Consider the following 26,419-nt stretch of genomic DNA (forward strand, 5'->3'; position numbering starts at 1 on the left):
CCTTTCTACAGGTGACCCTGCCCTCAGCATGAGCCACTGGATGTTTCATCAGCAGGCCCTGCAGGAGTACATTCTTATGTGCTGTCAGTGCCCCGCCGGGGGGCTGCTGGATAAACCTGGCAAGTGAGTGCCTCTCTCTGGGAAGGGAGGGCTGGGAATGGGGAGAGGGTGTGCCCCTCAGGCCTCCTCAGAACTACACGGAGCAGGCGCTGACCTTCAGAGGGGCTCCCTCTCCATCCAGCTGCTCAGTGCTGGTGTGACGTGGGTGGAAGCACCCCAGTCGGGCACACCCACTTCGAGTGCCATCGATCCTGGCCCATCCTTTCCCTCTGCTGACATGCACGCCCTCCCCAGATGGGTGAACAGATTGCTAGGTTGGTAGCTTTTATTTCCTCCTTTTTTAAAAAAACCAAACATTTAAATAGAACAGGATGCAGGATTTTAAAACGTCTAAGTGTTGCAAACAGAGATTATAATCATGACACCTATTACAGAGTAGATTAAATAACTTTAGTGCCATAATGAAAAAGGGAAATCAAGTCAGTCCTGTTCTCTTGCATGCACACACAGCCCCTGCATGCACACACCCTGCTGTCAGCATCCAGGGTGAGGCCCAGCTGAAGGCCGGTCCCCTGCAGTTTATCAGGAAGGATTTGGCCCATTTCTAGACATTTTGGTATTTTTTTGAGAAATATATTAATTTAGCACTAGCACCACCCTGGAGGGCCCTTTCCAGAAGAAGCTGGAGGGACTGACTCTAAAATGACAGTTCCCACTGTTGGGCAGGCTGAAGGATGGAGCTTTGAAAGAGGCTGCTGGAGAAAACCAGGCTTCCTCGAGCCACGTGGAGGGCCGGGTGGGACGAGTGAGTGCCTCCCGGGCCTCTGGGCCTGTGCTTACCTTCGTTGTTAGGGCTGTGCTGGGATGTTTGTGGGGAGCAGAGGAGCTCCTGCTCAGAGCCGCCCTGTCCTTGCAGGTCTCGGGACTTCTACCACACCTGCTACTGCCTGAGTGGCCTGTCCATAGCCCAGCACTTTGGCAGTGGAGCCATGTTGCACGATGTGGTCCTCGGTGTGCCCGAAAACGCTCTGGTAAGGCGGGATGGGGGGGCTCAACACTCCTTCTCCACGGGGTCCCCCAGGATGGGGGCTTATGGGAGAGCAGAGCAGCCACTGTTGCTCTGCAGAACTGGCTCTGAGCATCTCCTGTGTGGACAAGGCCGGCCAGCTCCAAGTCCCGCCCTCCCTCGGTGTGCAGTCCATTCGTGAGGATGTGACTGTGGAGGAGATGCACTTCGAGGCAAACTCAAGGTTTCAGGCGAGGGCTCCAATCTGTGACCCCGGCTTTGCGCCTTTATTCCAGGGTCTAGGACCTGGCCCACTTAGGATTAGTTGCCTCTCTGAGGAAACTTCCTCAGAGGCAGTAAGTTCCAGCATCTGCAGCCACGCAGCCCTCAGTGTATGGCTGACTCTGTCTTCTGGAGTGCTCGGCCTGTGGGCCATCTCTCCAGAGAAGCCTTCTCAGACCACCGTCTGTAAATGAGATCACCCCCAAAATACTCTGCCACAGCCCCCTGTCCCTGCCCTTCATAACACTCGGCACAATTTGTAATGCGTCTGTTTAACTTATTTCTGTCTGCTTCCCTCAAAAACTGTCACCGCATGTGGGCAGGATGCTCACACTGCATCCAGCCCCAGACCAGCCTGGCCACAGGAGATGCTCCTGAGCCTAGACGAGAATCCAATAAGACTGTCCACAGCCACCAAATGACGGGCCCTGTGTAGATTGTCACGAAATAGTTCCAACAGAAGAAGCACAAATGGCCAGTAGATGAATGAAAAGATGCTTAGCCTTATTAATAATCAGAGAAAATCAGAGTAACAGCCATTCAGTTTTTTCAAGTCTGAACATTTTTTCGTATTTGCCTCCTCTGTAACCCTCCTCCTTCCCCGGCGTAACCCTGTCCTGAATTTGACATTCGTCGTGCCTACGATGTTTATGTGCTATTACTACACATGTATGTAGTTGTTTTATGTTTTCAAACTCTTTATAACGGTATCTACTGTACCACTTACTCTGCATTGCTTTTCTCACTGACCATTCTACTTCTGAGGTTTATCCGTGTTCATGTGTTGCTCTGGTTTATTCATTCAAACTCCTGTATGGTATTTCCTTGTACGAACGTACCCCAATTTATTTTTCTCCTCTCCTGTTGGTTAACACTGAGACGGTCTCGGGGTTTGCTGGTACAAACAGTGTTAGTGAACGTGCCTGTGTGAGTGTTTCTCTGGGAGAGACTTGCCGGGTTGAAGGGAACAAACACCTTGGCCTTCACTCGGTGGCACTGAATGCTCCCCCACATCCCTGTGCTGTTTCACGCTCACACAGCATGGAGACGAGTCGCTCCACAGTCAGACTTTTCCTTTCTGCCAATTTGGTGGATGTGAAATGTGTCTCAGTTTTGCTTTGCATTTCCCTGATTATTGGCGAGGCACGGCATCTTCTCAGATGTTTATTGGCTGTTTGTATTATGTCTTCTGTGAATTGCCTGCCAGCTCAGATCCTTTGCTCATTTTTTTACCAATCTGCAATTTTAATTCTTTGCCTTTTTCTTACATATTTTGAGGGCATTCTCTGTGTGTTCTTGATACTAATCCTTTGTCAGTGGTGTGTGTGTGGGGTGAACCTCTTCCAGTTTGTGACTTGTCTTGTCAAAGAAAAACTTGTCTTTCTTTTTAGTGTTTTTTTGTTAAATAGGAGACTTTAAAGTAAACAATTTAACTTGCTTTTTTGGCTTTTGAGGGTTTTTTTGGCGGGAGGGTTACTTAAGAAGTCTTTCCCTACCCTGAGGTCACAGATATATTTTCTTCTAAACAGTCTAAAGTTTTGCTTTTCCCATCTAGATTTTTAATTCTCTTGGACTTGGTTTCTGTCTATGGTAAGGGGTGGATATAATTTTGTTTCCATATGGATAACCAATTGACCAGCACCATTTGTTGACATTCACATCCTTTCCTACTAATGTGGGTCGTGGTGTCACACTCAGCTTTCTGCATATGCTGTGACTCCGTTTCTGGACACTCGCTTCTGTTCCTTTGGTCTGTTTGTCTGCACTGTGTGTGTGTGTGTTTAATACACTGCAGGATTCAATTTGCTAGTATTCTTGGCTAGTATTTTTATGTCAGATTTTTTGCATGTATGTTCATAAGAAAGATTGATCTACAGTTTTGTTGTGTTGTATTGTTCTTTTCCAGTTTGTGTTTCAGGATAGTATCATAGCCTCAGAAAATTAGATGGTATCTTCCTCCCCTAGTTTTTTTTTTTTTGTCTTTGAAAAAGTTTGTGCAAGTTAGAGATGTTCTGTTTCTTGTATGTTTGATACCGTTGCCTGAGAAACCATCTAGGCCTGGTATTTTGAGGGGGTAACGGTGGTAGCAGAATAAGCAATTGTTATTATTGTTTTAATTTATTCACATAGGTTTTAAAGAATTTTTCCTTGAGTTAATTTTGAAAATTTATGTTGTTCTATAAAATTCTTCATTTTATCTGAATTTTTATGTCTTGGCGTGAAGTCGCTCATAGCATTCTCTTAAATTTTTGGAATCTCTCCTGCAGTTACGTCTCCTCCTCCGTCCTCCCCGAGTGGGACAGTCCTGAACGTGGGCCTAGGATCGTGCCCTGTCTCAGACCTAAAGTTTCTTTTGGGTTTCTGTGATGTAGCGGAATAAGATAAAAGAATTTAAATATGGCCTAACACCTTTACTGTGTAATAGGGTTTGATCCTTTTTCTTGATTATAAATATGAATACATGTTCATTGTTTTAATCATTGGAATATATATAAGAATATAAATAAGACAATTTAAAACAATCAAATCAATGTTCCTATTTGGTGGATGTCCAATTTTTGCCTATTCATACACATCACATCTACAAAGACTATTTTAAAAACTAAGTTTGCGGGGCTGGCCTGGTGGTGTCGTGGTTAAATTTGCACACTCTGCTTCAGCAGCCTGGGGTTCGCTGGTTCGGATCCTGGGCGCGGGCATAGCACGGCTCCTCAAGCCACGCTGTGGAGGCATCCCACATAAAGTAGAGGAAGATTGGCACAGATGTTAGCTCAGGGCCAGTGTTCCTCATACACACACGCACAAAAAGTAAGTTTGGGATAACACTGTGCATCCTGTTTTCCTCACTTACTATATTACAAGCATTTGCCCATATCATTAAATACTTGAAAGCATGTTTTTGATGGCTATATAATATTCCTTTGTGTCCCATGTACCATGAAATGTTTTTACCAGTACCCTGTCCTTGAGCATTAGGGCCTTGTGTGATAAATCTCCATGAGCATCTCTGACGATTTGTTATGCTAAATCCTTGCAAGTGTGTTTAGTGGGTCAAAGGCCGTGCACATTTCTAAGGACCACTGGGGTTGATTCGTTGGCATCTGTTCTTCTCTTTGCAGCAGCCCACTCACCCTGTGTACAATATTGGACCAGATAAGGTGATCCAGGCCACCATGCACTTTCTGCAGAAGCCGGTCCCAGGCTTCGAGGAGCATGAGGATGAGGCAACAGCAGAGCCTGCCACCAACTAGAGGACACGGGGTCCCGCGGCTCTTTTACCCACCTCCCCAGTCAGCCCAAGGTTTATACGTTTTGATACATACTGCATTCTGTGCGGCACAAGCCTTGGCCACCATGGAGCTGTGGTTCTTTGTCTTTTCTTGTCAAAAAAAACCAAAACCAATGGCTCTGAGTTTGGAGAACACAGTGGCATGGTTTTTAAAAAATTCTTTCCACTCCTGTCAAACCAAAAATCTGTCAGTCCATGTGGCACCTAAGCCCAGCTCTGGCCTGGCCAGGGTGGTTGGGGAATGGTGCATGCTGGGAAGAAGCAGCCCCTCCCCACCAGCTCTCCAGCCCGGACAGTCACATTGAATGAATCATGTCTCTGAGTATTACAGCTCCCAGAGTCACTGCTGTGATTCCCACTTGCATGGCACCATTAAGTTGCCAGGAAGGTGCCCTCCTGTGGGTGGAAATAGTCTACTCCATGCTGAGTGGTGGGGGTGGGGAGCTTTGGGTCCCACCAAAATGAATTCTCCAGAAATAACCCTGGTGGGGCTTCACCAGGAGGTGCCTGAGGCTCTAGCCTCCCACCCTGGTCATTTGCAAGGGAAAGGAGCTGGGGGTGGGGGAGAAAGGTCTCCTTGAGTTGTGAGTGCCTTCCCCCCACACTGGAGAACTGAGCCACACATCACTCCAAGGCCGCGCTTGGTGCACGGGCAGGATTTGCTTTGGCCCCAGGTGTGGTGACTTAGACCGGGGAAACCAATTATGAGTGGAAAATGAACCTCTGGTTCAACTGCGTGCCAGAGGAAGCAGCCCCAGTACCCACCCCTCACCCCACTCCATCATGTACCGTGAAAAACCCCTCTGACGTCCTCCAGGCAGCGCCTGCAGCCCGTTCTGCATGTTTCCATCCTTCTTCCACCAGACTCCCAGCCCACCCTCCTCAAAGACAGTGTTGTCTTCTCACCCAGAGTATTAACACTACTAAGTCTTTCACCTTAATTTCTGACTCAGGATTTATTCACACCCTGCCCACTCCAGGCTCACAGAAAGAAGATCAAGTGGGAGACAAGCTGGCTACCGTGAAGGCAGCTGCCATGAAGGCAGCAGCCGTGTAGACCTGGCTGCAGCAGGCTGAGCGCTGCCCGTGGTGTGCAGCTGGCAGGGCCTCTGCTGCCCACACGGAACCCTTTCTCGGTCAGTGGGGTGTTGAGTTGGGTCCTCTGTCCACGGCTCCGGTCACAGCCAGCTCCGTGTCGCTGACCTGGCCTTCACGGAAGCAGCCGTGAGCTGCGGGCAGATGGAGCTTGGAGATGCACCAGGAGGCTCTTCTCAAACACCCTGGCCAGCTGCTGCCTCTAATTCCCTATTGCTGTGGTGTACTGGGCTGTGTATTACCTCCTTGAAATAATAAAAGAATAACATTTTCCATGATGTCTCTCATTTGTGAGTGGTACCAGGAAATTCCTTCAGAACGCCCAGTGTTAGGAGTTACTGAAGTTGTTCCCAGATGGCCAGTCTCCTCCTGTGTGTGAGATTCCAGACCATGGGCCTTCGTGATGACAAAGAGGGCTGTCTCAGGTTCCGCCCCCACACGCCTTCTGCAGTTGCGGACCCAGAAGCCTAAGGAGTGGGAAAGGCTCTGTGTTTCCCAAGCTCCCGGGAGCAATTCAGTTTCCTTTTGTCCCAGCACTCGGCACGCATTCATGGTTTGTCTGTGTGTCTGTCTCCTCGACCTGACTGTGAGCAGGGCCTGTGCTCCTGAGTCCCAAGGCAGGCATTCAGCAACAAGTGGGTGAGTGGACATCTTGGCCAGAGGCAGGGAGTTGTCACAGGGATAGGCCGGAATCCTCTGGTCACCTGGCATTCCTCATCTGGTGAGAGACCTTCCCCCCAGGGAGGCCAAGAAGGCAGGTGTTCTGGGGCCTGACCTTCCTAGATGGAAGAGAAGAGGGTCTCCTCAGAGGTACAGCATAAGCCAAATCCACATCCTGGAATGTAATTCCTGTCCCTGTGCTATTTTTGCCCTACTAGCAAAGGTTCAGACTACAAAGCGACATACTGAACTGCATTCTTCCTGTCACTACAACAAAAGGCCAGTCCTCTGACACCAGTAGCCCCAAGGTATTATGAGATTAATCGCAGTGATAATTGGTGTGATTAAGACACAGAAGGGATTGCTTCAGTCTAAGCTGGTTTATACCAAGGAGGGAGGATTTGAGCTGGGCCCCAAAGAGTAGGTGAGTTTGGCCAGGTGGAGAAGACAGGGCTGTTTTCTGGTATTCTTATCTCAGGGAAGTTTACACTGGCATGTCCATGAGACTCCCTTTCTCCTCCTAGTCAGGTCTGGAGGATTTCCAGCATTCAAAGTGGATCTGGGAGATAAATTCTCAGATTTATCTTGTGGATCCTCAAGTAGAAAACACATAGAGCATTCAAGGTGGGTTACCCCAAATAAATATTTCCCCTATCAATAAAGAAATACAAAACTACACAGATCTCCAAATCCAGATGGGCCTCAAATTTCCCCTTGGACCCATCTCAGACCCACCTTGAGTGTCACGTAAGTTGGGAGGCTTGCCAGAGCCTGCTGTCAGAAGGAGAGTCTCATGGATCAGCCGGCACAAACTCCCCCGAGGTAACAATACCAGTCACCAGTATTCTGAAGCTGCCCTCTCTTCACGCTATCATTTCTGAGTTAGAAGCCACAGGTTAGAGTCTGGCCACTGCGTTGTGGACGACACAGTAGTATCCTTGATGAAGCCGCTTCTCCTGAACACCTCACATGAGAGCAGAGGCCATATGTTAAATAACAGTTCCCTGGTGGCCTTTCGTGGATTACGAACCTTAGATCTTGGTATGTTGCTTCCTTGCAATTTAACTTAGCAGAGAGATGGTGTTTAGAAAACCCTGGCAGGGTGGTGGCTTTCATGACCTTGGCTATTTCACCATTATTAACTGTCTATGCTGGACTTCTGGCAGGAGCCTGATAGCTGGAATTAAAAATGGAGCTCCCTGATTGCCCTGAGAGCACTATATTGTTGGCAGAAGTGGAAACCATTGGCTTCAGATCTCAGATGTACAGATAACAATGCTGACATTACATTATGGAAACTGAAGACCTTGTCTCTTAGTCCCATCATGTTTACATGGATCCCACCTCCTTATGGCAGTGGGTCACTGGGCTTCCTTAGGAATCTGCCAGTAGCTTCAGCATCCAAATTCAGGGGAAGGGAAAGGCCCAGGGTGGGAAATGAATGTTCTCATGCCTGCAGGCTTCCTAGACACTGTGGCCAGGGCTACTAAGATACAGGCACTGCAGAGGCCAAATCTTACCAAAGACATAGGACGTGTCTCATTCACTGGGATAAGTGCAGTTCAATACAAGTTTGCTTTCCTAAGGCTGGTAATAGGACCCGATGGGAATGGGCTACAGATGCCTATGATGGAGGGCTACTCTGTTGCTTCCATTTGGGGACACAGGTATTCATTTTGGGAGAAGTACTTTGCTAATATTTTATTCTCCCACCATCTACACCAGGGGGCAGCAAACTTTCTTTGTAAAGGGCCAAAGAGTAAATATTTTAGGCGTTGCAAGCAACTACTCAACTCTTCTCTGCCGCTGTAGTGCAAAACAGCCATAGACAAAGTGTGGCTGTGTTTCAGTAAAACTTTATGAAAACGGGAGTTGGGCCGGATTTGGCCTTGGGTTTGCCTACCCCTGATCTAGACTAAATCCCATTTATATTCATTCAACATCTTTCCACATCTTTCATGGCTGGGGTGCTTTCCACGTAATATTAGTGTCAGACAACAAATGTACTTAGTAAAGTTTGGACCAAACGTTGTAGCCACCCATATACACTGCCCAGGGCACTCACTGCCTTTGAACAGGAAAGAGAATTATATGATTTAAGATATTGTTACAACTGACAGAAAGCCTGACCCAAACTGGCTTAAAGCAAAGAGGAAACGTGCTGACTCATAAACTAAAATGTTTAAGAATTAGCTTGGCTGGCTGAGTGGCTCAGTAGGTTTCTCTGGTCTCTCCGTCTCTCTATATTAGCTCCAACCTCAGGGACTCTCCATGTGGTTGTAAAATGGCAGCAGCGATAGCTCCAGAACTTATATATCCTCTTAGCCTCAAGCTCAGCAGACTAGGGCAGCTGGCACTGTCCCAGCCTTCCGTCCCTGTGAGTATCATTACATTTCATTGGGTTTGATCAAGCCAAGTGCCTTTCTGAGAAGCAGCCCAGTGGCCAGGAGATTACAGTGCACTGATTGGCCTAAATCTTGGTCACATGCTTCTATGAGTGGGAAATGGGGCTCCATCAGAAGCACATGGCCTAAGAATGGGGAAGGAATGAAGCCCCCAGTGCAAATTAGGGTTGTAGCCAAAAGCGGGAAATGGATGCTAGAGAGGTAAGTCACCATTGTTCTACACAATGGTGGACTCTCACTGTAGTGGACATTGCTGGCATCCTCCCCTCCCCAACTGTGGCAGCCGAAAGGCTTGCATGGGTTTCACTCCCCCTCCTACTACCAGGGCCAGGCCCTGATTGGCCTAAGCCAATCATTTAAATCCATCCTTCTTTGCTTTAATAATTTCTGCAGGTTTGGTAATAACCCAGGCCTAAGCCAATCAGCATGGCTTGTCCTCATGACTGATTCAGAGCCAAGCATATGGCCTAAAATAGACTAGAGAGAGAGAGAGAAGCCCTGGACATTCGATGGTAGGGAAGAGCAGCTCTCTCCTATTAAGGATGGTGGAATGTGTGGCCTGGGACTCCTACAACCATTTCCCTAGCTAGGAGGAAGCCAGCCTTAGAAGCCACTACACACAGACTCCCTGAGAGACTTACTGAGAAACATGGCCAGGACCCTGATCACACTGCTCCTGGGGCCTGCTCGGCCTCTGGATTTTTCAGCTATGTGAGCCAGTTTGAGTTGGATTTACTATTACTTGAACCCAAAGCATTCTAACACGTATAAAACTCTATTCCAAATTAGCCCCAGGGCCATGAAGGTCCTTACCTGCTGCCTGAAGAACACTGACCGCCCTTGCCACGTCCACCCAAACAATAAAGCCTAAGAGCGTCCCTCCTGGTCCACCGCCTATCCTCATCTGACCTCTGACTCAACCTCATGAGGTGGGTGAGGCAGGTGTGTTATCTGCATTTCACAACTAGAGAAACAGGTCAGAGAGCTTCAGTGAATCACCCAAGGTTTCCTAGTTCTCAAGTGGCAGTCTGGCCCTGAACCCTGATCTGCTGCCTCCAGCATCCATGTGGTTCCACCACCCCAGGGCTCTAACGGGGGTGACGTGGGTGGTCTTGGGGGGTGGGAGACAGGAGCTAAGCATGCATGGGTTACCTCCAGGGCTGGATGGCTGCGGCCCCGAACGCCTGCCCCCGTCTTTTACCAGAATGAGGATGGTGACAGCCAACAGCAGGACAGGGCTCAGCTCAGCTGTCTAACTGTCCTCCATTCTCTGCCAAGTCCCTGGCACAGAGTGACGCTCCTTGCAGCAAATGTGTGCCACTCCAGTGCAGAATGTGACGCTGTGTGACTCACAAGCAAGGCCGAGGTGAGTCAGTCTTTCCTGGAGCTGACCACAGCCCGGATGGCGGCCAGCCTTCTCTAGCCCGGCCCGGCATGCCTAACCGGTTCCTGGACATCCTCTTTCACTTTCCCGAAAGAACTACCTTGCCTCTGCTTTTCACCAGCTGGTTGCAGGAGGTTCAGAGGACGGTGCCAGGTGGCTGATGTACCTCCCTCCTACTTCTCAGCACGTGCAAGAACAAAACCAGGCAGGCGGGGCAGGCTGCTCATCACCAGCCCAGCTTAATGGGAAACTTGCCCTGCCGTCTGCCCCCCAACCCCCGGGAGAAACACAGCTCTTGCAAAATAACAACAACGCATTTTTAAAAATAAACTTTTTGTTTTAAAATAGTTTCAGACTGACAGAAAAATTGCAAGGATAGTACACAGACTTCTCACATACCCCTTAGCCAGTTTCCCCTGTTGTCATCGTCTTACATGAATATGGTTTGTCACAACTAATAAACACTATTGATCCATTATTATGAACTAAAGTCCATACTTTATTCGGATCCCTTAGTTTTGTACCTGATGCCCCTCTATCTCAGGATCCCATCCAGGACACCTCATTGCATTTAGTTGTCACATCTCCTCAGGCTGCTCTTGGCTGGGACAGTTTCTCAGACTTTCCTTGTTTTGGGTGACCTTGACAGTTTCGAGGAGTACTGGTCAGGCGTTTTGTAGAATGTCCCTCAACTGGGATCTGTCTAATATTTTCTCATGGTTAGACTGGGGCTCTGGGTTTGGGAGGAGGACCACAGAGGTACAGTGCCCTCTCATCACCTCCTATCAAGGCACATCCTATCAACACGGCTCACCACTGATGCTGCGAGCCCTGGTCATCTGGCTGAGCTGGTGTCTGTCAGGTTTCCCCACCAGAAGGTTCCGCTTTCTTCCCCTTTCCATACTGTACCCTTTAGAAAGAAGTCTCTGTGCACAGCTCACACTTAAGGAATGGGGAGTTATGCCCCACATCCTTGAGGGTGCAGTATCTGTGTAAATTATTTGGAATTCTTCTGTATGGGAGGCTTGTCTATTCTCCATTTATTTATTTATTTATTCAATCATTTATTTACATCATGGACTCATGAATATTTATAATCCATGCTTTGGGTTACGTTCCAATACTGTGCTATTTTCTTGCTCAAATGGTTCCAGCTTTGGCCATTAGGAGCTCTCTAAGTTGGCTCTTGTGTCCCTTTGACATACTCACACTTTCTTACTTTTAATAGTAATAATGGATTTTTCATCCCCTTTCTTTCAGGAAGTATTGCATGTTGATCACTGTTGACACTGGATGATGGGTTCATGGGGGTTCAGTATACTACTCTCTCAACCTTTGCTCACATTAAATTCTTTACAAAATAGAAAGTGCTGCGTGTTGGCTACCTTGGATGTGAGACTTCATGTTGCCATGTGCTGTACCTGGGCCACATCTGCTGTGTCTGGGCTGATGGGACAAAGGGGATGACAAGAGCCTGGGACTTCAGCTGCCAGGGTCAGAGCAGGCTCAATGTCACAGCTCTCTCAAGGGGGAGGCTAGGTGGACCCTAGGGCTGCAGGGGCTCTGCTCCCCAGCTGTGCTGACCAGTGCCTGGCTGGACAGTGGTGAGCACGCTGCAAGGGGCACCTTGGTGAGGTGGATGACCATCGTGATGATGAAATGAGTACCCCGGAGATCTACGCTGTGCTCCTGAGGAAGGCTAACACTTTTTTGGGCTCTACCCAAGTCTCCCCACCTCCCTCGGGAGCAGTAGCGGCCATGGACCTGGATACCAAGGCAGCCAGTGAACGTGGTGGAACGTGGTGATCCAGCCCATGCAGTGGCCCACCTTCCCTGCACCAGCAGCCTCTACCCAGCCTCTCTGCACACTGCATGGGGAGCCCAAGGCTGAGGAAGGAAGGAGAGCACACCAAGAGCTTGAGAAGTAATAACCTGGCCCTGTTCCTTGCTGCTCCCATATGCCAACCCTCTCCTCGAGGGCCCCAGCTTCTCAACTCCTCTGGCATGTGCATTTGTGCCATGGGCACGAGGCTGGTCTCCATCTACTCTAAGCTTCTTGAAAGCAGGGCCCAGGCTTCATCAGCTGCCCCAAATCTCCGCAGTGCCTGGCTCACAAGAATACGTGCATACCTGTGAGTTGAACTCATGCAAAGGCAACCCCAGAACTGACCTAAAAGTGCACAGAGATGAACGTACACTTGAGGGCTGGAGCCCACTGCATTTGTGGGGTACTCGTGGTAGGTCAGGTACTGCACCAGGGGTGCAGCAGCAAGCACAGAGACCAGCGCCTGGCCTCCTGGAGCTCCCAGTGGGAAACACCTGCCCAAGTGTCCGTAGCAGCTCTCTACAAAGAAGGGGGCCCTAGACTCATTTCCTGGATGGGAACCACAGTCGAGTTGTTGGAAACAGAGATCCCCTACGCGAAGTCTCCCACTAGCCTTCCAGTAGGTATTTGCTGTAGACGTGACATTCCTCCTCTCAGCTGGCTGGCCTTGCTGTGGCCTTTTGGCCCAAAGCTGTCAGCTGCTGTCCTTTAGCCCCAGATCTGCCCCTGCCACCTCCAAGCTGTTGATGGCACTGGGAGATAGGAAACAATGAAGCTCTCCAGCATGTGCGTGGCAGCCACACTGCCAGCTGGACTCCTCTGGCTGGTGACGTGTGACCAGGGGTGTGGGTGGCAGCTCTGCACGCCCATTTGGTTATTTCTTGAACCAGACTTTGCATGGCTCATTGGGCCCTTGCAGGAGCCGGCTTATACAGTGTGTGCCTCTCCCCACTGGCCTGCCGTGGTAGCCATCAGGTTTCTGTTTTTCTTGGTAGGAGACTCAAACTCTCACCATATTCGGCATTGGAGTGGAAGGTTCTGGCACAGATTTATTAACACTGGATCCTTGATTATTATTCTTTTTTTTCCTCTGGCCTTTAATTTACTAGTAAAAATTAGCAGAGACTGTGCTGGATAAGGCTGGAGGTGGACAAGGGCCCCACTCCTGCAGTGGACATCAGAGGAAAACAATGCTGAATGGGGCCTGGCAGTCAGAGCAGGCCTGCTGGTACAGCTGGCATCCAGCATGGGGATAAGGATGGAACCCGCTCAGCTGGTTGTAAATTGTCCAGGGCCACCTGTTTGGCTCTCTTCTAGACACGCCCATCCTGCTAGGTGTGTGTGTGCATGCATCAAGCACATACAATCAGCCAGGGTGAGCTGAAGCACATGGGCCCTGGGGTCCAGTCATTAGACCACAGAGCAAACAGGCTGTAGTCTGTCCCCACCTCACCCTACAGGGCAGACTCTGCTCAAGGGGCCCCTGCACGGGAAGGCTGAAAAGCGAGGGCTCGACCCTATCCAGACCAGGCCTTTCAGGAAAGGCTGGGCAGGCACAAGATGGGCTTGCAGTATCTCTGTGCCTAGCACAGTGAGGACCACCAGGGATTACAGAAATATGAGCTGAAACCAGGATGGCGAACAGGTGAAGTAACCAGTAAGGTAATGGTTAATGGTTCTGATCCAGCCAGCAAGCGTCTATTTCATTTCTCAAGTCCAGATTTTTTCAAACAGTAACATATTCATGGTCTTGCTTGAGTTCCTTCAGAAATTAAGAAAAGCCTGTCTGTTACCACCCTTTGGTAATCCACACATATTTACTTCCCTTTTCTTTTAAGGATTTTAATACATTGAAGGATGGGGTGTAACAAAACCCAAACAGAAATGGTTGCACAGCCCAGGATCTACGATGGCAGACAGACCTAAGAATTGTTAACATTTGAGTACTTACTAAGCGCCAGGCACAGTTCAAGGTTTTCACGCTTACGCCTTTAGGCCTCACAGTGGCGTTTTGTGCTCTTGCTGTCCTGTGATGCCTCAGGAAACCTGGGTGGTATCACCCAGAGCCAACCCAGACAGGCAGGCTCAGAGCCTGTGACTTCAACAACCCAGGCGCTGGTTCTGAAGCTCCTCAGGCTCCTTGCCCAACCCTGACCCTGACGAAGACAACACCAGCCAGCTGGGTGATGACGGTTTGCTGGGCGAGCCTCCAGAAATCATGTGGGGGCCTGCCTGAGGCTGTCACTCCAGTCCTGCGAACGGTCGGGCCTGCTTATCCAACCTGGGCCAAGAATGGGTTATGTGGCCAATTTGATTTTCTACCTGAGGAATTATCTAGGAACTATTTTTGTTTATCCCTTTCCCAGGGAAAGTCTGGAACATATTAATTAGCCCATGCCTTAGTAAACCACAAACACTGAAGGACACCCCGTCTCAGCCCATTCACAATCTAGCAGTGCTTCAGAAGGGTCCTCATTCTCAGCATGGTTTCTCCAGGGCACGTTCAATGCAGAGGCTGACAAACTCCTTTCCCCTGCCTGGGTTTCCTCCTCAGGCTAGAGAAACTGTTTTGAGCAAAGAAAGGCTCCAGTTTCGTTTTCCCAGAGGCTGTCCAGAATGGAGCCCGGCAAACAGGCCTGAGAGACAGCTTTGCTCTGGCTGGCGTATAAACCTGCCTGGTGACCAGAGGGCAGCTGGTGCGCAATACAAAAACAGGTGTTGCCCATGACATCACCTTTGCTCAGGGCTTCAAAAGCGGATGGCTGGGCAGCCCTGGGCCAGCCCTCAAGAGTGTTCAAGCCCCACCGGGAGAAGGCAACCACCATCAAGGCAGCCCTCTCCACCGCACCATGTAACAAGCCCCTCTCCCATCGCCCACTCTTCTCCAGTGCAGCCTCAAAGCACCCAGCCTCAGGCCCACTTTGCTCATTCAGCTCAGCTATGTTCACTTTCCTCAGCAGCTTCCTTTTGTTCCCTGGGTTATTTTACTTTTGGGAGTCAAACCTGAGTGCGTGAGAACCACCTGGGAGAGCTTGTTAACAGACTGACTCTGGCTCTTTGCTTTAGGTCAGAAGGGCAGGAGCCCAGGAATCCTTTTAATAAGCACCCCTGGGCATGGCCCAAGGACCCCACTTTAAGTGAACACCACCACGGGAGCTGCTGAGCAATTCTGCCTGGGCAGGCTACCCAGTGGCCAAAGTTCAGAGATGCCACTGAATAGCGGAGGGGGGGAATGGCCGAGCCTCACCTGGGCTGACACTAGATCTAAGGTCCCCACGGGGGCCTCTTTGGTTTTGAAGAGTGTGTGAGCCCAGTCCTGGGGTCCCCTGCTGTCTCTTACTCACCCTGCCTTGTGAGGAGAGGGCACATCTCAGGGGCAGGAAGCATTTGTGAGACTTCAAGTCTACCCTCCCACACCCCGGGAAGGCTGCAGGAGCTGGATTTTTCCATCTGCAGATTCAGCCCTGGTCACACACTCCGTGTGGATAATGACAGCGGCGCCTGAGTGCTCCCTGAGTCCTGAGGTCAAGAGCATTAGAAGCATTGTTTCCTTTAATCCTCACACTCACCCTGTGAGGTGAGTGCTATTATCCTCCTCACTCCTGGATGACACTGAAGCTGAGAGGAGGAACTAGCCCCACGTCACAGGCTATTGACAGAGCTCGGATCTGGAACGCAGCCCGCCTGACTTGAGAGCCCAAGCATCAAAGACAGCACGCTATTATTAGAGACCAAACTCTGCTTTCCGCACTCCCAGTGCAGGGCTCCATCTCCTCTCCTCCACTAGGCTTGTTTTTAAAACCTGTCCCAGTTCAGATGACAGCTCTGTGAGCTGAGGTAATTATTTGCTGAAGTTGTAGCTCCTCTGCACATGGAATTAGCATATCAAGAATTTGAAACCCTGGGCCTTTTAAAAGACCCTCGCCCTTGGGGCAACTGTAAAGGCAGGAAAATACGAAGCTCACCACTGCGAAAGGGAAAGAGGTGGACAAGACCCTCAGTGAGGCCACCTGCTGCAGTGACCAGCACATCTCCAGGTTCCCTGGCTCTGTGCAGGACTGTCCCGAGCACAAGGCAGCGACGAGAATGAGGAGAGACAGTAACACGGCTGTGAGGGAGGAAATCACGGGCAGACTTCAGTATCCTGTGGCGGCCACACACTGACTGGCCTCCCAGACACACACAGGACTTCAGCCAGGACCTTGTCCCCTCGGCCAGCACACTCTCCAGCCCAGGTCTCTTACCTTGTCTTCCTTTCCAGACAGCTGCTCACAGGGCCACCGCCTCCCCTCCACCACTTGCCCGTCTGCTCAGCGCACCAGTCAGGCAGTTCAGATTCCCCAGGTGAACCGGCGATCCATTGTGGCCCTTTCCTTCCAACTGTTCTAGTGCACTTTTGAGAAGCCTAAAACTCAACCCCTTGTCAGCCAATATCCTGGAGCCAGGGTCCGGCTCTCAGGAACATAGCTTAACCCTGTGATGGCCTGACTGCCCCTTCTTCTGTTTGCTCCCTGCCTACTGGGTGCCCAGCTTCACACTCCTTCTATCTTCTCAACATGCTTCCCCCACAGCTCAGTCCTGATGCCCACCCTGACCACGCCAAGTGTGTGTTAACATGGAATTTCTAATGAAGGCCATACACACAGAGATACAGGAAAGGGCAATGAAAAAGAGGAGGAAAGCATGAGGATTTCGAGGGCTTGTGAGATCACTTGATTTCTCACTCCCATTTTCTTTCTTCTTATTCCTGTCTCTTCCCTGTCTTGAAAAGGAGTGCCTTTAATAAATGGGATGCTGCTCTCTCAGCATCCTTGTTGTCCTCATTGCAAACATGGTTTGGCCGGGGGAGTTTGATGGCGTTACAAGCTGCCTCTTGTACAAACATGACCCACCTGCCAACTCCCATCAGCCACAGAGGCACTCTGGGTTTGACATCCAGCTGACTGGGGTCCCAGCACTACCATTCTGAAGCGAGTGACAAATCAAAGAACTGATTTGACTTCACTCCCTCCCTTGGTCTAGGAACAGCGATATTTCCTGTCAGCCAGACAGGAAAACCAAAGCTGGGCTTTGTTCTGGCCATAAATCCTCTTCCTTTCAAGGTCAAACAAGTTCAGGCTGATGCTGGTCCCTAGCCTGGCTAGAGTTAACTTGATGCTGTTGAAGCCTCCTTTACTTCAAGCCCTTCGCAGCTCTACTGCCTCCTCTTACTATACTGGAACTCTCTAGAAACTGAAAGGTCCTAGAGAACACCAGTCACCTCTGAACTGGGCATTCATCACCAGGAGAAACCCAAACCCACAGCTCTAGGCTACCAATTCTCCAAGGGTCATTTATTGGGCAGGAATTAGATTCTAGAAAGGTTGCCCCAGATAACTCCATCCCTGTTAGAACTTTAAAAACTTCTACCCAATGAGCAAAGTCACCACCACCGCTTTATGCAATCCCCACCCTGCCCAGGCTGAGCTGAGTCTTTAGAACACAAGAGGAAGAGCTCTGGCTTATGGTTGCTCCTGGTTCTGCAAGCCCACGTAAGCAACCTCTGCTCCTCTCTCAGGCTCCCAACAGGCCCAGTGGCCTCCAGACAGCTCCACCCCTAACCACCTTGGCCTGTGCAATGGCAAGAAGACACCACCACCAAGAAGGATAAAATAAGTTTTTATTTATAGTCTTATAGTAAAGGGGGAAGCCTTAACTTGCAAGACAATTCTTCGGCAGTATGTACAACATACTTTTTATTTCCATGGAATGGAATCAAACACGGACTGAGACTACAGAGTATACACTAGAAATCAGCAAACGCCGGGAACAGAGTAGGAAAGAGACAAAGAAATGAGGCCTAAACACACAAAACCCTTCACTGGGATCTGCTGACCGCAGCCAGCACCAGGGCTGGATCACACAATGGGGACACATTCGGAAAGGGAGCGGGGCGGGTGGGGATGGGGCCGCACCGGGGTGCGGGTTTAGTACCAGGTAAATCGCTCTTGGTATTTACATACAAAATCAGTTGGCTCTATTTCTTAGAAATACACACGGAAAGAAAGGAAGATTTGATCATTACTTTATGAATCTGTCGCTTTGCAATACCGACATCATCAGAAATAGGGACAAGTCACTCAGATTCAAATTTCAGTAGCAGGAAATAAATATCAAAACATCATCACTGGCCCTCAATACAAAACCGCTACCCCACCCGCTCCTTCCTCCTTGTCCCACCCCCGCCCTGGGGGCTGCCGCTTCACCGTGTCCACGGCCCTCCCTAAGGCTGGCTGAGAAGCAGGGGTGAAGCAGGCCAAAGACTCTGCACTGCACATCTGCCCTGCTGCCTTTCCCACCACAGACTTCTTCAAGGATCTGGTCTTTCAACAGGAGCGATAAATAGCTTTTTAGACTAAAAAAAAAAATCCTTAAAAAGAAGGGGGGGTAATTCTGATTACTCCAAACCGGTCGTCTTCTCACAGTAGAGCAGTCCACAGATTCACAAAGTCTACCAGGCAGGGGCGAGGGTGGCCCGGGAGGAGAGGCCTGGAGGGGCAGGAGTCCTCCGGGCACGCGCCCGGCAGGGCTGGAGGAGCTGGTGGGTGGTCAGGACACCATGTGCTCAGAGGTCCGGCCGGCCGTCTGTCCTCCACAGAAAAAGCTGCCAAGTTGGGGTATTTTGGTTTAAAAATTCCTGGTGGGGACAGGGAATCCCTGAAGGGAAATGTTAAAAAAAAAAAAAATAGTGGAAATGGGGAAGGAGAACGAGAGCTGTTGTCCAAGAGCTTCTACATAAAAATAAAATAAAAACAAAAAGAGAAAGAGAAAACAATAGAGTCTCTTAAATGGTTCTGAGGGCTCTAAGGGTGAACTGACAGGAGGATGAGGCGACGGAGGAGACAGACAGTTTTATTGCTGGCCTGCCCCGCGGAGCCTAGCTGGCCTCCATCCGGACCTTCTTCCTGCTCTGGGGCTCTTCGGGCTCCGACTCCGAGCTGGAGTCCGAGCCCCCATCGAAGGCAGAGATGGTGCCGCCCTTGGCGTTGGTGTAGAGGCTGTTGTCTGAGGAGGGGTAGTTGGTCTGCAGTTGGGCACTCGACCTCGCCTTCTCCAGTGCACGGACTGAAAGGCAACCAAGCGAGCGGGTTACAGCCTTCCGGAGGCTGGGGGACTAACCGAGTCTCAGCTCAGGGTCCAGCCTGTTCTTCCGAAGGGCTTGCTGGCCCCTGAGGCTCAGGGTGGCTCAGAAGTAACTCCCTTCTGGTGGCTGTTCCACCCACACGCTTTACTTCCCTCTTCCTTTCCCAGCCAGACCTGGGGGCCCAGTGGACATGGCCAGCCACTCTGCAATGCCACCCAACCCTAAAGAGAAGGCTTGTGATGTCACCGTCCTGTCATGGAAGCCCAGTGTAGTGACAGGAGCATGAGCTCCCTGTGGGACCCAGCAGTGCAATGACAGAGGAGAAGGTGGCCCAGCAATGCCAGGCTCCACAAGGGTGTGAAGGCTACACAACAGCAGGAAAGAATAATATAAGACGTATCAGCCAAAGAAAAGTTTTGGCTTAGCTCTCACGTACAAGATCCACTTGGAAAGACAAGCTGGACACTCGGAAGCAAGTCATCAATACACACGAATCCTGGGCCTTTTGACACATTGCCCCTACATGCAGGCTGCTCGGCCCAGGAACCAACCCGCTGCCGCCTCCCGCTGCCCATCCCTCGGTTCAGCTCATTTTGAGCCTGGAAGGTCAACCCATTTATTTTATTTTATTTTATTTTATTGGAGGTGTTCTAACCCAGGTGGTTACTTGCATTTCCTTTTACTTGCATCTTCCATGAGGGAGGAAGAGAAGTGAATTCCCCAGGAACAAAGAACTTGATCAGCTCTCGCTTTCCCCTGTGGTTGTAGGAAAAGGCGGGTGTGAGCATTGGAGAACAGCATGGGCCTGGCCCATAGGCTGCCCTGATTGGACTACCATTGACAACAGGGAGGGCTCACTGTCCCTGAACACCTGGAGTTTCTGGTACTTACACAGCACACTCCAATCCAAGGACCTCACAGCTCTTTTGAGACACCTGATGCCAGGTGTGACCCCTACCACAGGCAGAGCACCTGAGCCCCAAGACGGGGAGATCAGGTCAGAAAAAAGCCTCCAGACGTCCAACCCCTAGACTCCACTGTTCCCTCACTGGCGGCACAAGTCCTTCCTCAGGATGGCTCTAACACTCAACTACTCAGGCCCAAGAGGCGGGGCCACAGCTGCTTACGAGCACACACTCCGTAACTGGTTCTGACTCTGCAGGCCCAGGGGCGAAGCCCTGACCTGGCCGGAGCACAGCAGGGCCAGCTGCCCCACAAGCTCAGGTGCTCACCTTGCTGCTCCAGAAGAGCATTCTGCCGCTTGAGGTCATCAATATCTTGCTGGTGTGTGTGGTTTTTCCTTCGCATATACTGGATATACTCTGTGGCTTTGTCTAGGATTTGGGCCCGGGATGCCTGTTGCAATATGAGAAAAAGCAAAGGGGACAAAATAAAGACCTAGTCCAAGCAGTGAGGAAACCATGCCTTTCTGCAGCAGCAGCAAGGGGAATGGCAGCGGGAGGGTGAGGCAGGACAAGGCTGACGAAAGACAGTAACTGCTATGGAGAGCCTTCTTTGTGCTGGTCAAGGCGCCAAGGGCTTTACATGGCTCACCTCACCAGCACTCTCTGAGAGGAAGGTCCACCAGGAACCCGAGGCTCAGAGTTTGCTGTTTTATTCAAAATCACCAGCTAGACAGCGGTGGAGCCTGGCTTCAAACTCAGGTCCGTCTGACCTCTGAACTTGTACTCTCCCATCCCTTTTGGTTCTTTAGGTTGCTTTCACGTCTTCAGCCTGGCTATGTCTGAAAACATTAAAATACTACTTAACTGAGAGTTTAGGCCACTCACTCTCTGCTAGGGCCTGACTAGAGGGAGCTGGTCCAGAAACGAGTAGAGTCAGCTCTCGGTTGGAGCTGGCTCAGGATGGGAGTGGGCACAAAGTTTGTCATCAAGGTCCTACACCTCAGCCAACAGAGCCACGCTGCGGTGTCACTATTCAGCCCTCCTGGCTGAAGAGACTTTCGTGAAAACTGTCAGAGCTCGATGTCAACACAGGAAGGGCATGAGATTGAGCCATTCCAGGAAGCAACCACACCTTCACCATGGGTAGCCTAGGCCCTACCCTGTCAGAGGAACAAAGTTACTAAGCCAGTAAAATGGATGTCAGGTTACTCTGGAGGTCAAACTTGCCTGGAAGATTCCCTTCAGGCTGCAAACATGGCCAGAATTACTCATGGCCAGGCGAATCGGCAGAATGGTACGAAGGCAGGCGAAGTGAAGCCCGAGGCAGGGTAGTCTAGTAGCTCAAGTGTGGCCCTCATGTCCCCGAGGCTCCTGAGCAGTAGCAAAGCCTCTTACTCAGGGTAGGGCAGTCCTGAACAGTTCTGTATTACAACCCCAGAAGGTCCTAAACAACCAGAACACAGCAAAAGGGAGGGCAAAGAAAAAGCCACACTCAGGCCAGCAAAACTAAATTCACTTGTACTAAATCCTGACAATCTTAATTTACAGACCTCAGGCTGGGCTGGGTATCAGAGAGGTTTACAAGGCCTAGGTTTATTCACCAGTCCTCACAAGTACTAGAATTTCTAAGCCTTCCTCTTATAGCACCCTTAAGGCAATTTCCTCAAAAGGAAATTGTTCCTATTCAACCATTTTTATCTGGTGTGAATTATGTGCAAGGTACTGAGCAGACACTGTGGGGAAACAAAGTGTATCAGTCATGGCTTCTTTTGCCCAGAAGCTTACTTACTATCTAGTCGAGGAGATAAATATATCTACACACAGACAAATCACAGGGCAGTACTGACAAGTGTAACTTGAGTAGTACAGATTAGAAAGGCCACAGGAAAGATGGCTTCTGGCTAGGGCGATTACTGTGTGGCAGGCAATGGCCTTGGCTCTGCACATACACACACACACATGCTCCCATCTGAAACAGTGAGCCCTGGTCACTATTTGTGGGAAAGGGTCACTGTGAGCCGGGAGAATAGCACAGCCACGGGCATAAGGGTGGGGACAGAGCCAGGTGCATTTCTTTAGTTGAGTAAGTCAGCTTACGTAGGGAGAATGAGAGCACTTAGCAATGAGGGCTTGCAACTCCAGTTGCAAGGCCACTGCAGATGCTGTTTCCAATTTCTGCCAGAGGGGACTTATTAGGGTCTAATTATTAGGTGATAAAATGGGGAAAAAAAAAAAAGGGCACATGGTTAGAAGGGACTAATTAGAATACCCTGCCACTCCAGACAGTAGAGAGTGGATTAAAGATAAAGTATTGTGGAACAGGTGGCAGGGTGGTGAGAAAGAGCCTAGGAATCCGGGGGCAGTGCATTCTAGGTTCTGTCATTAATGGGCTCTGGACTGCAGACACAGTATTGCTCTCCATGGCTACGCCTTATCTGACTAGAAATTCTCTCAGACCCAACCTAACCCTCCAAATGTTATGAACACCAACACTGATCTAATTGCTAAGTATTTTACATCCCAGTCTTTCTTTAAATTTGCCTATTTTTTTCAACTAACAGTTGTCAGAAAGCAACATTAGCTCTTAAGTACTTACTTGCATCAGAGACAAGGGTAAAAAGCAAAATCTCTGAAAGGGAGCATTTGTAAATGTTCAGTGATAACTTTTAATGAATGACCGGACTGAGTCGCAGCCTGTATGCTACCAAGGTTTCTCCTTCACGTATTTATACATGAAACCATGAAGTGAAAGTGAGCAGTAAGCATAGCACAACAAACCAAAGAGGGAAAAAGATCCCGAGTGATGGAAGTTTCCATTTCAGGGCAGTTTTCAGACGAAGAAAAAATTCATAGATGCTTAGAACACGGAGTGCCTTGGGAACAAGAGGTCCCCAAGGGCTGGATTGCTATAAACCTACAGAACGCTAAGCACAACCCTTCCTGCATGCCCCAAACAAAGCAGAAGCATCCTAGGCCTCTTGGGGGCCTCCTGACCTCTTCTTAGAAAGTCCAAAAGAATGGTTCAATTAATTTTATTTTGCCCTTCCCAAGGTACTCGAAGTAAAACCCAACAAGAAAATATTTAAAGTACAAAATACATAATTCCCCAAAACTTACATGTGTATCTAGTACAGGGGAGAAAAACCAAAAGGTTGAAGCTAGAAAATGCTAGACTCCTCCAAAATCCCCTCCTCCCAGCTTTCCAAACCATACCAGATCATGTTAAGATGTTGGCAGGCCCTTCCTTACCTTTATGAATTTACATTATGTGAACAGTAAACATGAAGCCAGCACGAACCCTGGGCTTTACAGCGTGGACCGTGGAATGGCCATGGGCTTTCAGTTTCTCTTTTCTGAAACGTGCTCAGTCAACTGAGTCAGCAATTTTCACGTGAGTGTGACTGAGCGGATAGAACTTGGTAAGTCAACGTGTCCACAGATTGACTATTACCTTTGGGTACCCAGTAAGGACCTAAGTAATTTTTTTTTCCTGCTCGTTTTTACAAGTAGAAGGCACTAATTCTGATTCTGCCTTTCTGAGCAGAAAGAGATCTCTTCAATGGTTTGGCCACAGCCCTGAGAAAGATGGACTGTGACTGAGGGGACTGAAGAGGTACTGGATGTCCTACGAAGCAGTGTGAGTTAACGCAAAGTGGCTCATCAGGCCTCTCTCTCACCTCTGGGAGCCATGCAAAAGGACACTGGACAGCCTTGCCAGATCTTGTTCCAAAGTCCTGGTTGCACACAGCAGTACAAATGATGATGATGATAACCGCAGCAGCTAACACTGAGCACTCATCAAATGCCAGGTATCCTCATACAACCTCTTGCTATTTTATTTCCCCTATTTTATAAATGAGGACACCGAGGCACAGAGCTGTAACCTGCCTAATGTTACAGAACTAGTAGCTAGTGGAGTCAGGATTTGAACCCAGGCCTCTGAGACACACCTATTTTGGGAAGACAGAAAGGCTGTGCAACTAATAAAAAAGATCAAGAGACTTGCAGAGACAGCGCTGTCACGCAGGGAGAGTTTGAGCAGGAGGAAAAGGACTACACAGGAGTCACCTGATCCGGCTACAAGGATGTCAGTGAAGCCCCTGGCGAGGGTGGTTTCCTTGGAGGAGCGAGAGCTCAGGTAAATCCTCTCTGCACCTGCGGGTGCAGGAGCGCGATGGAGCTGAAGCAAAGATGAAGACTAGTTTTTAGAATTAGGTTGAAAAAGTAAGAAGTGGGGGGAAAAAAAGGAGCTTGCAATAATAGCAGCACTGAAGGAAGACTTTTTCTTTTAAAGACAGGTGAAAACTGAACAGACTTCTAGCAGAGAAGCAAATAGAGAGGAAAAACCTAAAGATGCAAGATAGCTTGAGAGAGCTGAGTACCGTGGCCTGTGGGAGCAGAGACGCCAGCTCCCCATAGTACTGCCGGCTCCATTACCTAAGAAGGGTAAAACCAAAGCGGACAGTGGAGAAGACCCGGTGTGGCCGAGGGGCCCAGCAGGCCCCTGCCCTCCTCCTGCTCACGCCACAGCTGCAGCTGCTTGCCGTCTGCATCGCTGCCCACAGCGGCACAGACACAGGAAAGGGTCAAGCCAGCCTCCAGAGGCACCCACTTGAACATAACTCTGCTTGGGAACACAGTGCACCCTCCTCGCATGTTATGGCAAGAATCGACTACATATTTTCGGAAAGGCTCCAAAACCAAGAGCTTGATTCTAATTAATACCTTTTTAAGGCCCCAGTGACTCCTCAAGTAGTTAACACAGACACTCAGGATGACATCCAAGGTTACTCAATCCTGTTTAAGGCAGTGATTCTCAAAATTTTTCATATAAGGAAAGAGTTCACACACTTCTGGAGTTCATAAATTTCTGGAGTTGTCAATCTTATTACAGTAACCTGGATTTGTGTAAAACTCCAAGTTGTTTTAGAGAGCAGGGGGAGAGGTGAGGAAGAGAACAGTAGCACTAGACTGTGGCCATTAGCAACACCACTGCCCTTCCCCAGGGGCCTAATGCTGACTCGAGAAACAATATCTCAGCTGTATTTATCATTTTTCCTCCTCACTCTCAAAATCAGATCCCACCATGCTGATGTTACAGCTGCCTTGTTTCCCCAAGAATCAAAATGCTGTATCCTGGGGAAGGAAAAAAGAACTAGTGCCTGACTCACCAAGTGACATCTGTTTTATTTTCCACTAGTTATTTTAAAGAAAATAAAACTATTATTTTCTGAAACCTGCACATGCTTTTACACATAGTAAGGTAAAAGGAGGCTAGGGCAAGGCAAGTAAACACCTGCATTTGAATAAGCCATCTTCTGAAAACAAAAATTAAAGAATTTGCACAATAAATTTGGGTCTGCATTAAACTAGTTCATTGCAAAATGGAACCCCTCCTCAGTGCCAACAAGAGAAGCTGGAAGGCTCTGGGGTGAGAGCCAGCATAGCCAAGTGGCCCCTCAAAGACGTCCTGCTGCCAGGCCCTCCCCAGCCCAAAAGACCATCTTGTAGATTACTAGGGGAAGGCAGAGCTATCATGCCCTTCAAGGGGCTTAGTTCCAGCCAGGTGTCAGACCTTTGCTTAAGGGTCAACACAAATCATGTTTCAAACCCTGTATTCCTTTCCTTGGCCTTGGGCCTTGGTAGTTTGAAATGAAGGTGCAACACTTCCCCACCAAACTTTGACCATGAAGGACAGGAGCACACAGTTCCCCGAAGAGGAGATAAAGCTATTAAATAAACACGTGGAAAGGATTTACTATCACAGGTAATAAACAGAATACAAAATTAATTACTACCTTTTGCCTACTAAATTAGTCACCCCCTCCAAAAAGAAAATTCTAATGATGGTAAAATTGGTACTCTCAAAATACTGCCAAAACACTAGTCTTTGGAATTTGCCTGAAAAAGTAAGAAATGAAAAAAAGAAGACATGAAAACAATCCTGGAAAGCATTTTGGCAACACACAGCAAAACACCAGATGTTCTTACCCCCAGACCCAGCAATCCAACTTCCGGGAATCTATTCTATGGAGACAGCCACATACACCAAGATGGTCATCATTACATTATTTATAAAATTAGAAAACTGGAAGCAACTTAAATGGCCAACAGAAAGAGAAAAACACCTAATGACTAAATATGAACACTCTAAGACTTAGGAAAAAAGCATATTATGTGAAAACAGCAAGCTATAACATTTTACTCATGTAAAGCATACATATGAAGAGACCAGAAAGGAATACACAGATTGATAATACCATCATTTCCTTGCTTCTTAGACTTTTATCAATAAACCCCTGGATTTAATAATAGCAGCTTTTGGGGGGGAGAAAAAAGGAAGGTTTCTTTTGATACCCACCTTAAGGCACCCAATTTCAGCCAT

At 49.1% G+C, this 26,419-nt stretch overlaps 2 protein-coding genes across 11 annotated transcripts in view; one reads left to right on the forward strand and one right to left on the reverse strand.

Moving 5' to 3' along the window:
- FNTB (farnesyltransferase, CAAX box, beta) overlaps nt 1-6,005 on the forward strand; it is a 68,239-nt gene extending 62,234 nt beyond the window's left edge. Inside the window, exons 10-13 of one of the 2 annotated variants that reach the window (XR_289415.4) lie at nt 12-123; nt 977-1,091; nt 4,468-4,649; nt 5,618-6,005. Coding sequence is in view for 1 of the 2 variants with exons in the window: in XM_001499473.7 (XP_001499523.3) it covers nt 12-123; nt 977-1,091; nt 4,468-4,599 (359 nt within the window). In the remaining variant the exon portion in view is untranslated. Of the gene's footprint in view, nt 1-11; nt 124-976; nt 1,092-4,467 lie in introns of both variants that reach the window. The other variant, XM_001499473.7, reaches the window with a different exon arrangement.
- Nucleotides 5,575-26,419, reverse strand: part of MAX (MYC associated factor X) — a 36,344-nt gene continuing 15,499 nt past the window's right edge. For 2 of the 9 annotated variants that reach the window (XR_011431937.1, XR_011431939.1), the window contains 3 exons: nt 20,362-20,485; nt 19,801-19,885; nt 17,649-19,110 (listed from right to left, as the gene is read on the reverse strand). Coding sequence is in view for 5 of the 9 variants with exons in the window: in XM_001494066.7 (XP_001494116.2) it covers nt 18,923-19,110; nt 20,362-20,485 (312 nt within the window). In the remaining 4 variants the exon portion in view is untranslated. Of the gene's footprint in view, nt 6,512-17,648; nt 19,111-19,784; nt 19,886-20,361; nt 20,486-26,419 lie in introns of those variants that run through there. The other 7 variants (XR_011431938.1, XR_011431940.1, XM_070249386.1 and 4 more) reach the window with 4 other exon arrangements.

The sequence above is a fragment of the Equus caballus genome, chromosome 24 (assembly GCF_041296265.1).
Source record: "Equus caballus isolate H_3958 breed thoroughbred chromosome 24, TB-T2T, whole genome shotgun sequence".
Lineage (NCBI taxonomy): Eukaryota > Metazoa > Chordata > Mammalia > Perissodactyla > Equidae > Equus > Equus caballus.